This window comes from Leucoraja erinacea, chromosome 7 (genome assembly GCF_028641065.1).
Source record: "Leucoraja erinacea ecotype New England chromosome 7, Leri_hhj_1, whole genome shotgun sequence".
Taxonomy (NCBI): Eukaryota; Metazoa; Chordata; class Chondrichthyes; order Rajiformes; family Rajidae; genus Leucoraja; species Leucoraja erinaceus.
Genome location: NC_073383.1, coordinates 35,175,513 through 35,195,815, shown reverse-complemented (window position 1 = coordinate 35,195,815; position 20,303 = coordinate 35,175,513). Strand labels below are relative to the sequence as shown.

General features: G+C 44.9%; 2 protein-coding genes across 6 annotated transcripts in view; both read left to right on the top strand.

Annotated features, from left to right (window-relative positions):
* Nucleotides 1–4,208, top strand: part of LOC129698883 (leucine-rich repeat flightless-interacting protein 2-like) — a 127,861-nt gene extending 123,653 nt beyond the window's left edge. For all 3 annotated transcript variants that reach the window (XM_055638270.1, XM_055638272.1, XM_055638271.1), the window contains one exon: nt 1,799–4,208. In XM_055638270.1, the coding sequence (XP_055494245.1) occupies nt 1,799–1,909 (111 nt within the window). In that variant the 3' untranslated portion in view covers nt 1,910–4,208. The remainder of the gene's footprint in view (nt 1–1,798) is intronic.
* A 9,418-nt stretch (nt 4,209–13,626) lies between these two features.
* rbm44 (RNA binding motif protein 44) overlaps nt 13,627–20,303 on the top strand; it is a 90,801-nt gene continuing 84,124 nt past the window's right edge. For all 3 annotated transcript variants that reach the window (XM_055638255.1, XM_055638257.1, XM_055638254.1), the window contains exon 1: nt 13,627–13,733. The gene's annotated coding sequence lies outside the window, so the exon portion shown is untranslated. The remainder of the gene's footprint in view (nt 13,734–20,303) is intronic.

Here is a 20,303-nt window from a genome sequence, read left to right as displayed (position 1 = left end):
TTCAGCACCACTGCATTTATATTACCCAGGTATATAATGGAACACTTCTTGGAGACTATATATCCTAATACCTCCTTTAATTCTGAATTCACTCTGTCCCAAAATGGTTCTATTTTTGGGCAACTCCAGAAGATATGTGCATGATTTGCGTCTGTTTGGCCACATTGCCTCCAGCATGTTTGCTGCCTTAGAATTTGCTTGCTTTTTATGTTAGGCGTAATAAAGAAATGAATCACATTTTTCCAATTAAATTTTCTCAATTTTTGTGAATTAGTGGATGTCTGTAGTGTTACACACATATGATGCCATTCTTCTACTGAGATTGTGATGTTCAATTCCTTTTCCCACTTAAATTTTACATAAAATGTAGTTTTAGCTTGACATTCCATTAAACTATGATAAAGTTTAGAAATAATCCTTAATGTTTTTTGATGATACGCATTAACTAGAAACTTCTATCACTGGATTATTTTCTTCTAGTGCCTCCCTTTTTACTTTTTTATTATAATAATCTCTCAGTTGGAGGTATCTAAACCAGTCTTGGTTTCGAAGTGCAAATCTATCCTTCAAATCTTTAAAACTTCTTAGGTCTCCATTTTCAATAACAGTACAAAATGCAGTCATTCCTTCATCCACTTTAAATGTTGAGTCATACATCCCTGGTTTAAATTAATTATCCAAAGCTATCCATCTTAAAACTTTTTGTCGTTTATTCAGTTTAAGTTGTCTGGTAAGAGTGAACCAGGTTTCTAAAGTAAATATCGTTATTGGATTGATTATACTCCTGATATGTCCAGGAAGTGCTTTTTCTCCCAAGAGTGTTTGGATGTGGAAGTCAGGGATATATGTCTCAATCTCTTTCCACCTAGCTATATAGCTGTCCTCACACCAATTAATTAGTGGTCGAAGTTGGGCTGAATAGAAATATATCCTAAAATTTGGAAGTGCCATTCCACCTTTGTCCTTTGGCAACTGGAGTGTAGTGTATCGAATTCTGACCTTCTTTCCTCCCCAAATAAATCTAGATATTAATTTATCCCATTCCGTGAATTGTTTTAATGGTATATCTATTGGCAGAGATTGAAACAAGTACAATAGCCTTGGCAAAATATTCATTTTCACCACATTTATCTTACTACAAAAATCCATTGGGTAGGTGGACCATCTTTCTATATCCTATCTTATATTTTGGTTGATGTGATTATAATTGGCCCTATACAACATTGATATTTTTTGTTATATGTACCCCTAGGTATTTGATTTTGAGTCCCATTTAAATAGGACAATTAAATAGGAGGGTTTGAGTTTTTTAAATATTCACTTTATATCCTGCATGAAAATTAAATTTCTCTATGATTCCCATCATCCTTGGAAATGAGGTGTTTACTTCCGTGAGATACATCATTACATAATCTGCAAAAAGGCCAATTTTATGTCTCAGTCTCTTATAGTTACTCCCCTCAGTTCCCTATCTTGACGAATCGCTTGAGCCAATGGTTCAATAAATATAGCAAACACGGTAGGGTTAAGACAATATCACTGTCTCGTTCCTCTTCCTAACACAAATCTCTGAGTTAAGGATCCATTCAATACAAACAATTGGTTCTGTATAATATGGTAGCCCAAATGAAAGGGCTGTATCTAATTAAGTAATTAAATCAGGGCTGCTATTGTGTTCCAAACTTCATTGTATGATCATTTCTGCTGGTGTAACTTGGATAGGTGCTCACGTATGGTGTAACTTTGAATCTCACGTATGAATCTGCGATGATCTTACGATTCTACTTCCTCTCAATAGGTCCGTTCTGCATTGGATAAAATTGAGGAGCTAGAAATGAGTAACACCCACCTATCAAAGAGGCTGGAGAAAATGAAAGCTAACCGGAGCGCCCTGCTATCACAGCAATGAGGCACCTTCTGTCAAACGTGTGCCCAGCTGCTTGTTATAAAAATATGCTTTTTTTTTTAAAAGATGTATTGAGACGCTTCACTGTTACGACACATTGCTGAGAAAAAAATTGCACATGTTTCTGACTTGCGACTTACTCTATTTTGTTTAGAAGGCTTCGCAGTCAACACTTATAGCAGAGACATGATGGGCTGAATAGCCTCATAATATGCTATTTTGTTCTATGATTCCATCAGCAAGTAATAGGCGAGCTTTATGGGGATCTAGTTTTAAGCTATATGTTAACCCCAGCAGAGAAGAGTATAGTTAGAGCAGGATAATGTTACTGGACTAAAAATCATTGAACATGAGTTTATTTTACACTTCAATCAACTTAAAAGTCAGCTTCAAGTAACTGAACATTTTATTAAATGGTATCAAAAAGGTAACCACGGGGGTATTGAATTGTTTTAAAAACACAACTGATTCAGATTTATATTTATAATTGTAAAATTGGCATTCTTACCTGTATTAACCTATTTGTGACTTCAATATTACATCAACATGGTTGACTATTAACTGCCCCTTAATTGTCTGCCAGGTCAACGAGAGAAAAGCTTGCATTTCCAGAATCTGGGGGGAATAATTTATTTTAAATGTGATGGTGAGCCATTGCACTTTATTTTCTTGTTCAATGCTGGTATAAAGATCAATGTACCGGGAACAGAACAATTACAATCTTACTTGGCCTGTAAAGCTAAGAATTTCATTGTTTTGTTACTGGTACATATGATAATTAAACACTCTTGACTTGTGATTTATTGGTTGCGACCAATAATTTGTCAAGTTGCCAATACAGTGAAGAATGTGGCCAGTTGCACCGTGTTCCCTTAAATCCTTAGTTTCATATTTTAAAATATTTTTACCACGCTTTGCTCATAGCCCTGGACTCGACCACTGGAGATTGCATAATTAAAGAAAGGAAGGAAATATTGCAAGTGGTACATGGATTATAGCATACTCTTCAAAGAATAGTTGAATCAAATCATGAGAATAAATCTCTAGTCAGTCAGAAGAGAATTCTGGGCATCTCAGGCAAGTCAAACCAGTAGGACACTTAATATAGTGATAGTCTTGAAAATGACTTTAAATGATCACACTGAGGATTAAATTCAGTTAATGCTCCAGATTTAATCTTGTCATCATCATTTAATTCTGCCAAATGGATTGCGTCTTGTAAAACAAAATGTTTAGAAGTTTTAACGGTTAATTAGCATACATGGAAATGGAGATATTCCAAACAATTACTGTTTTCTCTGATAACATGAACATCAGTTGTCTGCAATGATGAAGAGATGAAAGAGGGTAGAGGTAAAAGAGGCCATTAAGAAACAGTATAGCTATTTACTATAGACAGATAGTTCTTGTGAAAGTTGCAATAGTCTGACCTCTGGTTGTCTTTTAGCAGGACATGTATTGACATAGGCGATGGTGGTTTGACCACAATGCAGTTATCAATGGACAAAATAGAGGTCTAAGTTTTGTGGCTCAAGGAATAGTTATTTTTCTTTCCTGGAAGAATGTGGCTTTGTCCATCCCTTTCCTCACATTCCAGACAACTGATGTTTTTCATCCCTTTCCTCTACCTGAAGTATCAGATCCAGCTGCATTTGTAACGAACCATGCTTCTGTGTAAGAAGGAACTGCAGATGCTGGTTTAAACCGAAGAGGGACACAAAAGCTGGAGTAACTCAGCAGGACAGGCAGCATGCTTCTAACTGCTGAAGGAATGATTCATTTAAAAAAACAACTCAGTTGCGTTTGTCCACTTAATAAAAAAAAGAAACAAGCATCTCTTTCCCAAGATATATGACTGGGACATATTTAGATTTGAGGAATTAAGTGAATATGGAAGTATTAAGTGATTTCATTTGGCACAGACAATAACAGAAGATGCAATAATAGGATATTGTTAAATCGAGAACTGTTGAAACCAGTCTATTGTTTGATTTAAAGAGAAATGTACATACTGTAGTTTATAAAATTCTGTTTTCACATGTTGTACATGATGTTTTTTTTTGCTCTCCTGAACAGATACTACCTCAGGCAGTGAGCTGAGCTTTCTTTCCTGACCTTATTGAGGTCTCTTGTGCAGGAGCATTGGTTAAGAGAGTTTTCTGTTGGGGAATTTAAAATATTACATTGGATTCAGTTTGTTTTAGAATGGGAGATCAGCTGCAATTTCCAAGAAGCATTTACTGCAACACAAGTATTAATGTTGACACTACATTCTCAAACCAATAAAACATTTTACAAAGACCATCAGATTGTCGATTCTGTTATTTTTTTGTTAATATTTAATTTCTGATACTATACGGATGTACTATTTTATACAAATAGACCATCTTCCTTGTCCGTAGGAGACTTGAGTATGTAACTTAGGCTGACACATAGATGCCACAGAGGGAGCTATCGACTATCTTTTAGACAAGATATAAAAATAGATCCTACTTATTGGAATAAGCGCAAGCAGTCCTGGCAAAAATTATTCTTAAATAGCAGCAATGTTTAGGGTTGAAAGTTAGCCGTAGGCACTTTATAAATGTATCTCGACAAAACTTGACAATAATCCATATATTTGCAGATAATGACCCCAATGGGAAGAGAGGTTTATTCTTTATCCAGCTGCCTAGCATGTTTAATCCAGACACTGGAACCCAAGAATGAAAAGGAGTAGTTAAAATAATATTGTACTATAATAATATTGTATATAATTTATGGTCATATAACACAATAACTGGTCCTTCGACACACTTAGTGCATAATGACCATCCAGTACCATTTATTTAAATTTTCCATTAAAACAATTTTATTCTCCCCAGATTCCCATCAACTTCCCCCAGATTCTACCATTTACCTGCACACGAGGACAATTTATAGAGGTTCACAATTTAGTGGTATTGCATGGACGTTGTTAGAAATAAACTATTGCTATTCAGCTTGAGTATTAATATATACTCTGTTTTTACCGTGGGGGCTATATGAATATGAAGGCTGGGGTACTGGTTAATGGAGATGTCTTGAGGACAGTCCATATTATAATATTATGGTCAAGAAGGTGCTGCCTGTCCTAATGCATGTGAAGGTAGATAAATCTCCCAGGCCTGATCAGACATAACCAAGAATACTGTGGGATGCTGGAGAAGAAATTGAGGTAAGTGAATTATCGTGCGGTGCCTGATGAGGCGAGGGTGGCTAATGGCCTCGATTTAAGAAGGGCTTCAAAATGTTGGAGAGGCCGCTTTGGTAAGTGTTCAGTTAGGCATTTATTCCATGGAGCACAGGAGGCTGATGAGTGATCGTATCGAGGTGTATAAAATAATGAGGGGAATAGATAAGGTAATTACAGAGTCTTTTACCCAGGGTAGGGTAATCAAGAACCAGAAGACAGAGGTTCACGGAGAGATGGGCAAAATAATAGGAAGCTGAGGGGCAACTTTTTCACTCAGTGTGGTGGATATATGGAACAAGCTGCCAAAGGAGGTAGTTGATTCAGGTACTATAACAACATTTAAAAGACACACGTATGTGGATAGGATGGCTTCGAGCGATATGGGCCAAATGGGATGAGCTTCGATGAGTCAATTTGGTCAGCATGAACGAGTTGGGCCAAAGGGCCTGTTTTTATGTGTTGGAGAGAACTGCAGATGCTGGTTTAAATCGATAAGACACAAAATGCTGGAGTAACTCAGTGGGACAGGCAGCATCTCTGGAGAGAAAGAATGAGTGATGTTTGCGTCTGTTTTTATGTTCTTTGAATATGTACACTGGATTATCACTAAGATGGGCAACACACTTGTAGGAATTTTAAACGGAGAATTCTATCAGCCACAAAAGGATGAGGGGGTGTCCTCTCAACAGTGGATTCACTGACTGAATGATTAATCAATCCACATTAGGCTATGCGAGGAGTGATGTGAGATTGTGTAGTTGTAGGGGGCTCCTTTTAATCATTGACTGCAAACCTTGACATGGCATTCAATGCCATACCTAAAACGGGGTTTCTCAGATATCCTGAAATAAATGAACTGTAAAGTTAATATGAAGGCAAATAGGTTTGTGGTCTGATGCGCAGCAGTTTATTATGGCAATGAGGGAGTAAAACAAAAATCCAAGGGGAAGATGTATGTAAAATATGAAGAGGTTGACTGAATAGTTGGCAGGTGGAGGGAAAATTATGTTGGAGCTAAAATTAACTGTGAGGTAGTATTATAATCGTGGCCAAAAGAGTTATTTTATATGAGATTATGGATAGACATAGAGAGGGAAAATGGGACAACTATTCAGTTAACCCAATTTTCATGGAGTGTCAAGGGCCTGATCAAAGTAAGGAATGCAAATCCTCCTAAGAGTGTCATGTTTGAAGAGGTTACATGGTGAATGCCAAACTATGTATCAAGTGATGCCAAGAGCAACAGCAGAATTCATGAGCAAACCTTGCCTTATGAAGAAACTAGATAGACATGGATAATAAATTAACAGATGTCAAAAAATACTCCTGCTTGTGCTCCAATAGGAGCAACTGAAACTGAGACTGATTAACTATATTCCCTCATGAGTAGCATTTTTCATTGTATTAATCATTTCAAATCAGTTTTGGTCTACTTTGGTGCATACACAAGTCATTGTTAAGTTTGTTTAAGCGGCACCAGTAGATTAAGTATTTACATGAGTTTCATAATAATACTTTTCAACAGTGTATGCAGAATCTGTCCATCATTTAGTTAACTTAAGGGCATGTCCCACTTAGGCTATTTTTTCAGCGACTGCCGGCAACTTTCAGTCGCAGCAGGTCGCCGAAAAAGTGGCGACTAGACCCCCCTCCCCCTGCAACAATGTCTACGACAAGCTACGAGAACCCACCACCTAGTCGACGTCAAGCTACCGACAACCCATTAGGACGTCCACCTAAAATCACTCCTACGACAACCTACGACCACACAGGCAACAACTTACGACAACCAAAGTCAACCTACGTCCACCCGCGACAAGCTACGACAAGTAACAACCCTGTCGGCAACAACTGAAGACAGTTCAGTCGTCGGTACCTGTCGCTGGTTGACATAGGTAGTCGCCAATGGAAATTCACCAAAATCAGCACCCGGCGACAACCTGCGTTATCCTGGCAACAATCTACGACAGAAGACAAGAAGACAAGCTACGTCAAGCCCACAGTCGTCAAAAAGTTTTGAACATTTCAAAATCCAGCGGCGACCAGAAAAACGTTATGACTCTAAGCAACTTGAGGAGACAACTCACGACCATACAGGCATCATCCCACGACCATGTGGTGACAGCCTAGTCGCCTGTCATCGCCGAAAAAATTGCCTAAGTGGGACAGGCCCATTAGACATCCAATTGATCATGCATTCCAATGTGGAGTAAGAGCAGCTTCTTAAAGGAGCTTTCAGAATTATTCAAGGTCATGGGATTAAAAGTGAATGTTAAAAAGGCAGTTAGATCTGGGAGGGGTTCAGAGTTTAGGCTTGCTTATCCAGCCAGAGGAGCTGGCCATTGAGCATGAACTTTGCCAGCTACTCACAGGTTCATTATTGTTTCTGGGATTAACAGAACATGGTATGGAGTTTATAGATGACATGTGGTTACAGTTGCACCATTAATGAGATTGCTCAGGACGGGGTAGAATTATTTGGAATAAATTGCACACCTGCAGACGAAGGGGTATGGGAAACAAATTATATCTATAAGGGTCCACCCAGAAAACAGGTATGTGTATGTAGATGTATTGAGTTATGTGGAAAAAGATGAGGAAACAGGATGTGGAATTTTTTATCTTCAGCCTAAGAGGCCCCTGATAACAGCCCCCTCAAGATAATTGCAATTAAAAGAAGTGAAGAACAATACTATATCATTGACATAAACACTCAAAAATATAGTGTTAGGTGCATTCATTCCTAAATTGTCTGCCTCAGATAATCTACTGCCCCACTTTCCAATGAAGCGCCCCAATCTATCACAGTTAGTTGGAGACATAAGGCGCTACAGGTGTTGGAATCTTGAGCAAAAACACAATGTGCTGGAGTAACTCAGCGGGTCAAGCAGCATCTGTGGAGGGATTAGATATGTGATGTTTCAGGTCAGGATTATTCTTTAGTCACATTGTTGTGAGGCAGAGAAAGCTGGAAAAGAGGTGAGGTAGGACAAAGCCTGGAAAATGATAGGCGGATATAGTAACATAGAAATTAGGTGCAGGAGTAGGCCATTCGGCCCTTCGAGCCTGCACCGCCATTCAATATGATCATGGCTGATCATCCAACTCAGTATCCCGTACCTGCCTTCTCTCCATACCCCCTGATCCCCTTAGCCACAAGGGCCACATCTAACTCCCTCTTAAATATAGCCAATGAACTGGCCTCAACTACCCTCTGTGGCAGAGAGTTCCAGAGATGGCAGAGAGTTCCAGAGATTATGAGAGATCCAGAGATATAGATTAGGAAGACTTGATAATCAGATGGGCAGTGTAAATGACAAAGGCTAATGATGAAAAGGAGCCAAAAGAATGTCAGATAAGGAGGAAAGAGTGAAATTTAAAGGTAGGGGGAGGGATATGGGTGGTAGGAAACAGTAGTGGGGAGGGGAAATGAGGAAGGGGGAGGACTGTGGGGTGGGTGGGAAAGTGAGGAAGGAGCAGGACAGTGTGAGAGATCCATTCAGATGTGTGAGGGATCCATTCAGAACAGCAGAGCGGGAATCACTTAGCAAAGAAAGTGAACATCTTGGATGTCCTAGAGCAGCGTTTCTCAACCGGGGTTCCCCAGAATGCTAGAGATCCGCGAGAGGTTGCTAAGGGTTCCGAGAGAAATAGTGATAAATAGGCTAATTATATGTAAATGCATTTTTGAGTCATTTTTGTGTCAGCAAAATCTCGTGATGTTAACCAGGCTTATGTCATCTTTTGTTAATGATAAACGGTAGCAAGGCACTCATCCATTCCACATACAATACATGAAACAGATTGCAGCAAAACCATCTTGGAATTTATATTTTTAAAAAGCTCTTAGGTTTAGGTTGCAGAACAATTGGAGTCGTTTATCACTATTCCTCTGAGACTAAAACGATTTGTTAACTGCCACTGTTAACATCGTATTAACACTTATATGACGAGCCACCAAATACATCGATATGCACTTCTCAGTAAATATAATTATGTTTTGTCCTTCAAGTATTACTGATGCGTTCCTTTGAATAAAATTAATGGGAGAATAGCATTTCTTGCTGATTTGTTTGCTCTTTTGTCAAATTCAAGTATGGAATGCTGCAGCTACAAATGCGTTGGGGATATCCAGTTACTGAGAAAATTCAATACAACTTCTTAAAACTGTCTGATGTGGGTACAATTACCATTTAGGACACAACTGGTTTGAGGAAATTCTATTTACCCCCCCATGTTCATAAAGACACTAAGTAACAACCTGGTTAAAGATATCAATAAGATTGATGTAATTCATCTATGTGAGATAAGCAGGCAACATGCTATTCTAAAATGTATCCAACGGAGGGCAATCAAAGAGCATTGTGAAATCTACAACACAGACATCCAAGTCAATTGATATTTTTAAAGCGGAGATCGTAAGATTCTTGATTAGTGTAGGTGTCAGGGTTATTGAGAGAAGGCAGAAAAGTGGCTTCTCTCAATAGTGGCTTTCCTATTGGCCCCATCTTTCTAGCCGGAGATCCTCAAGGTGCAGGAAATTGTACCAGGCCAGTTGCTGTATCTAGCCGTGTGCCTGGATGGCATGCCGTTACACTTTATTAATGTGTATACCCCCAAGACCGACGCAATGCTGACGCGCCTAACCCGGGAGGTGACTATTTTGTTGAATACCATCGACTGTGGACAGTGTGTTTTCCTTGGGGGAGATTTTAATTGTACCCTCGAGGCGAGAGAATGCTCTGACGTTCAGCGTGACCCAGCAGCAATCAAGACTCTTAAGAGAACTGGAAGATTCTTTTGAGATGGTCAATGTATGGTGGAATTTCCATCCTGACTCTAGTGCTTTCTCGTACAGGTTTGAGGGTGGTGGTTCCCGTATTGACCGCTTGTACGTTTCCAAGGCCTATGTCTCTTGTATCTTGGTGGCCTCCATGCGGCAAGTGCCGTGCTTGGACCAATGCCTGGTGCGGGTGGACTTTATCCCAGTGTGCACACGGGCAGGGTCCGCGTATTGGCATTTTAATAACCGGCTGCTGGAGGATTGCCGATTCCAGGATTCGTTCAGGAAGTTCTGAGTGAAGCGGAGAGAGAGGCAGGGGCGTTTCCTTTTCCTAAAGCAGTGGTGGGATGTGGGGAAGACCTACATCCATTTGTTTTGCCAGGACTATGCGAGGAGGTCGACCAAGGGGCGGGACCGAGATCAGACGGATGGAGAGAGAGTTGCTCGACTCGGAATCTCGCTTGGGTCGGATTGACGGGGACTCGTGTGAGTGGCTGGAGTACCAGGGGAAGAAGGGTGCGCTGAGGAACTTGCAGCTTAGGAGGTCCCGGGGCGCGTATGTGAGGTCGCGAGTCCAGATGTTGCATGATCTGGACCGTGCCTCCCCTTTTTTCTTTTCTCTAGTGGGCGAGAAGCATGCAGGCAGCTCGTTGAGTTGCTTGTGGATGATGGCTCATCTTACAGATCCAGAGAGGGTCAGTGCCGCGGTTCGGTCTTTCTACAGGACTCTGTTCTCCGCGGATACATCTAGTGGGGATGCGCAGGGGATCCTGTGGGAGGGCGTACCCGTAGTGTGCAAAGAGGTGGCTGAATGCCTAGATGATCCCTTAACTCTGGAGGAGCTGACTTCTAACCTGCATCAGCTCGGGGGGGGGGGGGGGGGGGGGGGGGGGGGGGGGGGGGCCAGGACATTGGGCTGACATTGGAATTTCTTAGATGTCCTGGGGGGTGATTATATGAAGGTCCTGGTGGAGAGCCTGGCGACCGGGGAGATGCCCTTCTCGTGGCGCAGGGCTGTCGTTATCCTTCAACCGAAGAAGGGCAATCTCTGCATCTCGGAGGGGAGGCTGGCTGGACAATGGTGCCTTCCTCACCTTGGTGCCACTGTGTTATGTTGCGTCGTGGACTTTCTGTGTTTGTGCTTTTTAAAAAAATCCATTTTAATTTTTTTTAATGTTTTAATATTTATTATTTATTTATTTTTATGATACTGACTGTAAAGGGAAATTCATTTTGTTGTCTCTAATTGAGACAATGACAATAAATTTGAATACAATACAATACAATACTTTTGAAGAACTGGCGCCACGTCTCTCTCCTCATTACAAAGTCTTTGCACGGGCAATGGCGAACTGCTTGGGTCCTGTGCTGGCCCAAGTGATCCACCCAGACCAGTCCTACACAGTCCCAAGCCGGTCCATCCAGGACAATATCCATCTGGTTCGGGACCTGATCCATCTGTCCCGGGGGGCTGGACAATCAGTCACCTTTCTCTCCCTTGACCAGCAGAAGGCGTTTGACAGGGTGGATCACGACAACCTTCTTCGGACTCTACAGGCATTCGGATTTGGACCGCACTTCATGGCCCGAGTCCGGCTTTTGTACGCTGCTGCGGAATGCCTTGTTAAGGTCAACGGCTCTTTGTTGGCCCCTATTCACTTTAGGAGGGGGGTACGTCAGGGATGTCCCATGTTCGGCCAGCTGTATTCCATCTGTGTAGAGCCATTCCTGTGCCTTCTCCGTAGGCGGTTGACAGGCCTGGCTTTACCAGGGCCGGGGGTGCAGGTGGTTCTTTTGGCCTATGCTGATGATGTCCTTTTGATGTTCACCGACCCTTTTGACCTGCAGCGGATGCGCGAGTGCCAGCAGGTTTACTCAGCAGCATCCTCCACCAAGATCAACTGGAGGAAGTGTTCTGGTCTCTTGGTGGGTCAGTCGGAGGTGGACTCCCTGCCGGAGATGACATCTTATGCGTGGAGCATCATGCACCTCCTCTACCTGGGGGTCTACCTGAGTCCCACTGAGGGGGGAAGCTTGGCCGGCGAACTGGCACCAGCTGGAGGCAAAATTCATTGCCCGGCTACGGCGTTGGTCAGGCCTCCTTGGCGTGCTCTCTTACTGAGGGAGAGCATTGGTCATAAACCAGCTGGTGGCCTCTATGTTGTGGTACCAGCTGGCCACTCTAGTCCCACCCTCTTTATTTGTCACCATGATCCAGAGGAGGTTGGTGAACTTCTTCTGGGGAGAGAAGAATCATTGGGTATCCACAGGGGTTCTGAGTCTCCCGTTGGAGGAGGGCGGTCAGGCACTGGTTTGCGTCCGTACCCAGGTGGCGGCTCTCCGTCTCAGCACCCTGCGGAGGTATATGTATTCCGAGTGTCCTACTAGATGGCACGCGCTGGTGACGTACTTTTTCCGCCAGGGTCATTGCCTTCAGGAGGGCACACTGCTCCCGGTCCATCAGTCGACACATCAGGCGGGAGTTACCTGGCTTTTATCGAGATATACTTAATGCCAAAAATCTGGTCACCAGGGCGCTGCTCCACAGGGGGAGGGGGGTGTTGTGGCTGCGAGGATGACCGGTCTTCACCCTGTCACGATGCGTGGAGCATTCCGGCCGAGCTTGCCCACGCTCCGTCGGAATTGCCCATAGGACCTACGGCCCGGGTCCCTTCCCGAGAGCCGGCCCCACGCAACATGAGCCGCCTTTCCGAGTTGCCCAGCATGCCGTTCCGTGACGCGGAGAGGCACGTACTGTACAGGCTGCTCCTGCACTCTGCACTTCCTCTCCCTTGTCTTCCGTCCGGACATGCCCTGGTGGGCTGTGTTACCACCTGACGGCGGGAGTGGTCCTCAGTGGAGATCTCTCTATAAGGGAGTCCTCTCCCTTTACATCGGGGACCTGGGGTGGAGAGTGCTGCACATGGCTATGGCCTGTAACAGGTACTCGAGCCGGTTCATGGACTTGCCAGCCGGCAGGCACTTCTGCGGTGAGGATGAGACCGTGTTCCATTTGTACATGCAGTGTGTGAGGTTGCAGCCCCTGTTCGACTATCTGAAGGGGCTTTTCCTCATGTTTTGGCTACATTTTAGCCCCACACTCCTGATGTTTGGGCACCTGGTACAGAGGGGGGAAGGTCAGGAGGGCGGGGGGATCTCCCTGTTCGTCTGCTCCTGGGCCTGGTCAAGATGGCCATTTGTGGGTCCAGGCAGCGGGTAGTCGACCGCCGCACTAGGGTTGACTGCCTGCTCCTTTTCCAGGACTACGTCCGTTCCCGCGTGTCCCTGGAGAGGACTTTGGAAGCCTTCGGTGAACGCTGGTCGCTGTGGGATGGTGAGTGTTATATTAATTTGATGATCGTTTGTTTGTAAAACTGTCAACATAGGCAGCCTTTGATTGTGCTAATTTGTATATTTATTTTTATTTTTTTGAAAAGTATTTGTATACTAAAAAAGATCATAGAGCGGCCTCACCCGGCAACCCCCCCACCCGGAGCCCCGCCCTCCCCACCGCCCTCGCCCGGAGCCCCGCCCTCGCCCGGAGCCCCGCACCCGCCTCACTGTCCTCGGCATAAACCGTCGCCGCTCGCGCTGTCGCGCATCCAACCCGCGAGCTGACGGCCTCTCTCCACGTGCGAAGGCTAAGCGCCGCGGTTTGACTGACGTGCGCTCGTCCTATGAGAGCCGGGCCAGTCGGTGGGCGGGGCTATACTGCACCAATCGAGGGGGGGTGGGGGGCGATGTCACTGGCCCGCGGGCGGTTATTGTGGCCGCACCGCTGTGGTAGGCGGGAATAGAACGGATTCCGCGTCTGGGAGCTGGTCACGACGGTAAACATTCAGTTTATGGATTCCCCATCCGCTCGCAATGACCCTTCGACCTCCCACCACAATATACTCTGCACTCTCCTCATCTGCGGCGTAGAGCTGCCATTCCCCTCCCTCGCATCGACGCCTTTCATTCCTTTACCAATCCTGCCCTGACCATGTAGGTTCACCGTGAAACTTCACACTCTCCCGCGGAGTTCCCGCAACCCTCTTCCTCTCAATTTCCCTCCTTCGTGCACCACGCCCCTTTCCCTCTATCGTCCTCGTCAGTTCACCCCCAAAGCCCCCATCCCATTACTTCCCTCGCCAGGAGATGCCCACATGATTACTTAAGTCCCGAACAAGGTGATTCTTCCCCCAAACACTGGTGCTTGGACTGGTTGTTTTGCACAGATTCGGTTTGAGGAAGATATATTTGAATACATTGTGCAAACAACTCTTTTCAGCCCCCTTGCCATGTCTACTCTGTTCATGTTTACGTCTTCGCCATGAAAGCAGTAAGCGATAACCTGTTTTACATGCGTGTAATAATCTTGTTGCGGTTTTCAGATACACCCCTCCATAGATTGAAGGAAAATTATTTGATGATGAAACAATACAAATACAGGCACTCCACGGTTTACGTAATTGGTGACATGCAAACCCGCACTTAAGCAATCAATTCACAGTAGGTGGTCCTGTTTACTGGATGACCTGTGTAATTGCAGCAGCGTTTATAGAATCAATCCAAACGGGGAAGCCAGTGATTCTTCCTGAAACCTTTTATACTTTGAAAGGAAATTTTAAATTGGAACTGGATGGAAAAATCGGGCGAGTTTAACTAATCCTGGACATGCTGCGATTTGGATGTTTTGCAGCCGTTAGGTCGAGAACCGGCAAAATTAGAGAGGTGGGGCCGGCAGATTTTACCATGACCCAAGGGTTTAATAAAAGTGAGGAGCAAAAATGTAGCAACGGGAGATAGGCACAAAAAGCTGGAGTAACTCAGCGGGACAGGCAGCATCTCTGGAGAGAAGGGATGTGTGACGTTTCGGGTCGAGACCTTTCTTAAGACTGGGTAGGGATAAGGGAAACGAGCGATAACAACTGTGACGAGAGATAAAGAACAATAAATGATAGATATGCAAAAAAGTAACAATGATGAAATAGGCCATTGTTAGCTATTTGTAGGGTGAAAACGAGAAGCTAGTGCGGCTTGGGTGGAGGGAGGGAATGCCGGGGCTACCTGAAATATCAGATGCTGTTCCCCCAATTTGCATTTAGTCTCACTCTGACCATGGAGGAGACCTAGGACAGAAAGGTCTGTGTAGGAATGGTAAAGAATATTAAAGTTTCCAGCAACCGGGAGATCAGGTAGGTTCAGGCGGGCTGAGCGAAGATGTTCCGCAAAATGATTGCCCAGTCTGCGTTGGTCTCGCCGATGTATGAGTCCACATCTTCAAGATTCAAGAGAGTTTATTGTCATGTGTCCCAGATTGGACAATTAAATTCTTGCTTTGCTTCAGCACAACCGAATATAGTTGGCATAAATAGATACAGAACAGATCAGTGTGACCATATACTATTGAATATATATATATATACACACATAAATAAGCAGATAAAGTGCAATGGGCTATTAATGTTCAGAGTTTTGTTTGAGTTGAGTTTAATAGCCTGATGGCTGTGGGGAAGTAGCTATTCCTGAACCTGGATGTTGCAGATTTCAGGCTCCTGTACCTTCTACCTGAAGGCAGCGGGGAGATGAGTGAGTGACCAGGATGGTGTGGATCCTTGATGATGCTGTCAGCCTTTTTGAGGCAGCGACTGCGATAGATCCCCTCAAGGGTAAGGAGGTCAGAGCCGATGATGGACTGGGCAGTGTTTACGACTTTTTGTAGTCTTTTCCCCTCCTGAACGCTCAAGTTGCCGAACCATGCCACGATGCAACCGGTCAGCATGCTCTCTACTGTGCACCTGTAGAATGCTCCATGACATACCGACTCTCCGTAATCTTCTAAGGAAGTAGAGGCTCTGGTGTACTTTTTTTATAATTGTATCAATGTTCTCGGACCAGGAGAGATCTTCGGAGATATGCACGCCCAGGAATTTGAAACTCTAGACCCTCTTCACCATCGACCCGTTGATATAAATGGGACTATGGGTCCCCATCCTACCCCTTCCAAAGCCACAATCAATTCCTTGGTCTTGCTGGTGTTGAGAGCCAGGTTATTGTGCTGGCACCATTTGGTCAAATGGTCTATCTTACTTCTAGAAGGGGAAGGTATTTGGGAAGGGGGTGGTTTGGGTGGGAAAGGGTGAGTTAACCAGGGATTTGTGGAGGGAATGATCTTTGCGGAAGGTGGAAAGGGGTGGAGATGGGGAAAATGTGGCAAATGGTGGGATCCCGTTGTAGGTGGTGGAAATTTCAGAGGATTATGTGTTGTATGTGATGGCTGATGGGATGGAAGGGTAAGGACTGTGGAAAGTATTTATGATACAGTGATCATATATCATAACTAGTACTTTAATTTGTATATATACAGAGACCATCGAGATGAGTACTGTAGGCTCTGAATCGTAAGTTAAAACAAAATAACAACATGGCTACCTGCATGCCACAAGGTGGTGGGCGTGATGTGGAAAACCTGACATGGATTATTGATCAGGTCATTAGCAGCAAAACCAGACGGATCAAATCAGCAATACTGTTTGATCTACAAGAACGAGGGGGACTCTGTCTCAGTTGTGATGTGGGGGAGCAAGGGCGGAACTACGGGGTACCGAGGAGACACCAGTGAGGGGTCTCATCTATGATGGGAGAGGGAAACGCCTGTTCTCTGAATAATGCGAACATCTCGGGTGTCTTAATATGGAACACCTCATCTTGGACGCTGATGTGGCGTATATGGGGGAATTGGGAATAGAGTCTTTGCAGGAAACGGTGGAAAGAAGTGTAGTCGAGATAGTTATGGAGCAACAGGAGGATGGTGAGGGCTTCTCGTCTGCGTAGATATGTCGGTGGCGATGGCCTGAAGAACTTGCTGTCGCCAGGGGCTATAATATGAGCCGCAAAACAGCCGTGTTAACCGGACGGTGCGGCTGCTGGTGAAGGGCTCACTGGTGCAGACCAGCAGTTTTAAGTTGATTTGGTCTGAAGAAGGGTCCTGGCCCGAAATATTACCTATACATATTCTCCACAGATGCTGCCTGACCTGCTGAGTTAGTTACCCCAGCACTTTGTGTAATATCGAACATCTGCAGGTCTTTGTTTCTACCTAGTTTCGAGGTGATTCTAAGTTGGGGAGTGTCTATACACCCTTGTGCAAATTAATAGAACCAAGGACTTTCACTATTTTTTCATATGATGACTTTCGATGTCGACCAGATGTTCCTGTATTTTTCTGAAATACTTTAAATCTCTCCGAAAATGTTTTTCTGGTCATTTCTGTCATGCAGAGGGACAGACACAATCTAAGCGTATTTTATACAAAACACTGGAGTAACTCAGCGGGACAGTCAGCATCTCTGGAGAGAAGGAATGGGTGACGTTTTGGGTCGATACCCTTCTAAATTAAATGTGTTAACTTTGATTTTAAAATGATTGGCAAGTATTTCTAGAATTTTCTGAAGTTATTGAAATTTCCTGCTTCTGCAGCAATTTACAGTTGCAGTAAGCACTTCATAGTAAATTATTACCCTAGATTTTGCATATTGAGGCTGGCACTCACTGCTGACAAATGCAATTGTCTTGAACTTGCGCATGGTTTTTAATGAAGAACTTACTGAATAAATGATCCCCTAACATGGTTAATGAGACTGGTATCAATCGATTACATGAATGATTACATTAAATAATTATTCAAGCCCTGCCTATGAAAATGAACTAGATGTTTTTGATGACTATCTTTTTTTATTGGTATTATTTCATGCTCTTGTCAGGGAAATTTGGAAACTTTAAAAAATGATTAAGAATGATATAAACTGCATTATAAAATTTGTGAAAACAATAAACCGCAGAATATTGAGAGAATTTCCAATTTTACTGCAAGATAACTATTTCAAGAAAATTACCTAATTCTTATCTTCAATGGAGTATCCAATTATGTTTGTTAAACATTCCCCCTGGTGAATATGTCAACAAGTTTGGATTTGCAGGTAGATGCTGGCAGAGAGTCATGAAACAATCGGCCAAAAGCTCGGCTTTTGAAGGTTTACAAAAATGATATATAGGCTGTGGGCCGAGCATCAAAAATGTGTCTAGAAATCAACTTTCGTGACCCATGTCACGGAACTACATGAAATTTTGCACAGATTTAGATAAAATATAATTGAGAAGGAAGTCATAACGCGTCAGTGCCAAAAGTTGCACATTTATTAATTAAACTAATTAGAAAAGTAGATCAATAAAGTAACGCCATCTAGTGTCCAATGCCCATATTACACCATGGGGAGCCTATTTCCGTGTTGCAGTCTATTTAAACTATATATTATTATACCTATATTATATATATATCTATCTTGTGAATATGACTAATCATATATAATTATGTATAATTACATTATATAAAATAACATTGTAGCGGGGACTCGCAGGAGTCTAGCATAAAACTAGTCGGACACAAGTTGTGTGCACTAGATGTGTTTATTCTTCTGTAATACAGCTCACTACTCCTCACCTGACACGGGCGTTGCCCGGCCTTAAATACCAACCAAGATACCGACCCCATGACTCGCACCCCCTCACTAAGACGCCGCCCTTTAGAGCCGATGGTTTGTCGTGACCTTAGGTTGCTATCAGGTGCCACCACATGACCCCCCTCAGAACCAGAGGCACCGAACTGCACAGGACGACGCACGAGGCGGCTCGAACGCATAGATATAATCCCTGTAGAAAGGGACCTTTGTACGGGCGCTGCAAGGGTGACCTGTGGGAGTCAAGGCGCATAAAAAAGTATGGGCAGCCCATTAGTGACAGTGGCACATGGGACGGGGCCACTCCATGACGTTACGTTGGGTTGGAGATAGGGCGCCGACCCTCTCCTGCAAGGGGATCAGCACCGATGACCCATCCTGGGACCCATCAGCAGAAGGGACAAACTCCCTGGGTACGGTGAGCGGAGCACCATATACCAACTCCGCAGAGGACGTTGACAGATCCTCCTTGTGGGCCGTCCGAATCCCCAACAGGACCCACGGCAACTCGTCCACCCACCCAGGGCCTGTGAGACGAGCCTTCAGGGCGGCCTTCAGACAGCGTTGGAACCGCTCCACCAACCCATTTGATTGGGGATGGTACGCTATCGTGTGGTGGAGCTGCATTCCCAACAGGGGGGCCATGGCGGACCACAGTTCAGATGTAAGCTGGGCGCCCCGGTCAGATGTGATGTGCTGTGGAATCCCAAAGCGGGCAATCCAGGCTGCTACAAGGGCACAAGCACACGACTGTGTTGAAGTGTCCGTGAGCGGGATGGCCTCCGTCCACCGCGTAAAACGGTTGACCACCGTAAGCAGGTGTGAAACACCCTGGGACGGAGACAGCGGCCCACGATGTCCACGTGTATGTGATCGAACCGTTGGCGTGGCACTGCGAATTCTTGAACAGGCGCCCGGACGTGTCTATGCACCTTGGTGTCTTTCACGGGATGCACGCCCAGGCCCAGCGAGTGACCTGCTTCCGAGGTCCGTGCCACATAAACCTTGCGGCCACCATAGCGACCGTGGCCCGGATGGATGGGTGGGCCAGCCCGTGGATCCCTCAAACACGCGACGGCGCCAGGCCGCCGGAACGATAGGCCTAGGCTGACACGTGGATACGTCACAGAGGATGGAACTCGAGGGACCCAACAGCATGTTCTCAAGCACCAAGCCAGAGATCGCGGTGCGGTACGCTGGCATCTCATCGTCCACCAGCTGGGCCACCGCCAAGTCGGAGTAATCTGTCCCCAAGGCCGGGTTAAACATGGCTGCAATTGCCAGGCGGGACAAAGCATCCGCCACGAGGTTGCATTTCCCAGCGATGTGCCGGACATCCGTCATATACTCCAAAATAGCCGCCAGCTGGCGCTGCTGACGGGTGGACCAAGGATCCGAAACCTTCGCAAATGCAAATGTGAGGGGCTTGTGGTCCGTGAAGGCCACGAAGGAACAGCCCTCGAGGAAGTACCGGAAGTGCCGCACTGCGAGGTGTAAGGCGAGCAACTCCCGGTTGAAATCGCTGCTCCGTAACCTTCAGGTGATAGCTAAAGCAGGCGAGAGGCCGTTAACGGACTGTTCCAAAACGGCGCCGACCGCAGACTCCAAAGCATCCACGGTAAGGGCTGTGGGGGCGTCGGCCGATGGATGCACGAGCATAGTCGCTCAAACCAAGGCCTCCTTCCCCCCTTCAAATGACGCCATGGCGACAGCGTCCCACTGTATCTGCTGTTGTTTGCCCGTCGGCAACTGAAAAAGCGTCTGCAAAAGTTCTGCAGCCACCGGAACGAACCGGTGATAAAATGTGACCATCCCTACGAACTCCCGGAGACCACGTACCATAACAGGCCGCGGGAACTGGCGGATTGCCTCAATCCTGTCCGGCAGAGGTACTGCTCC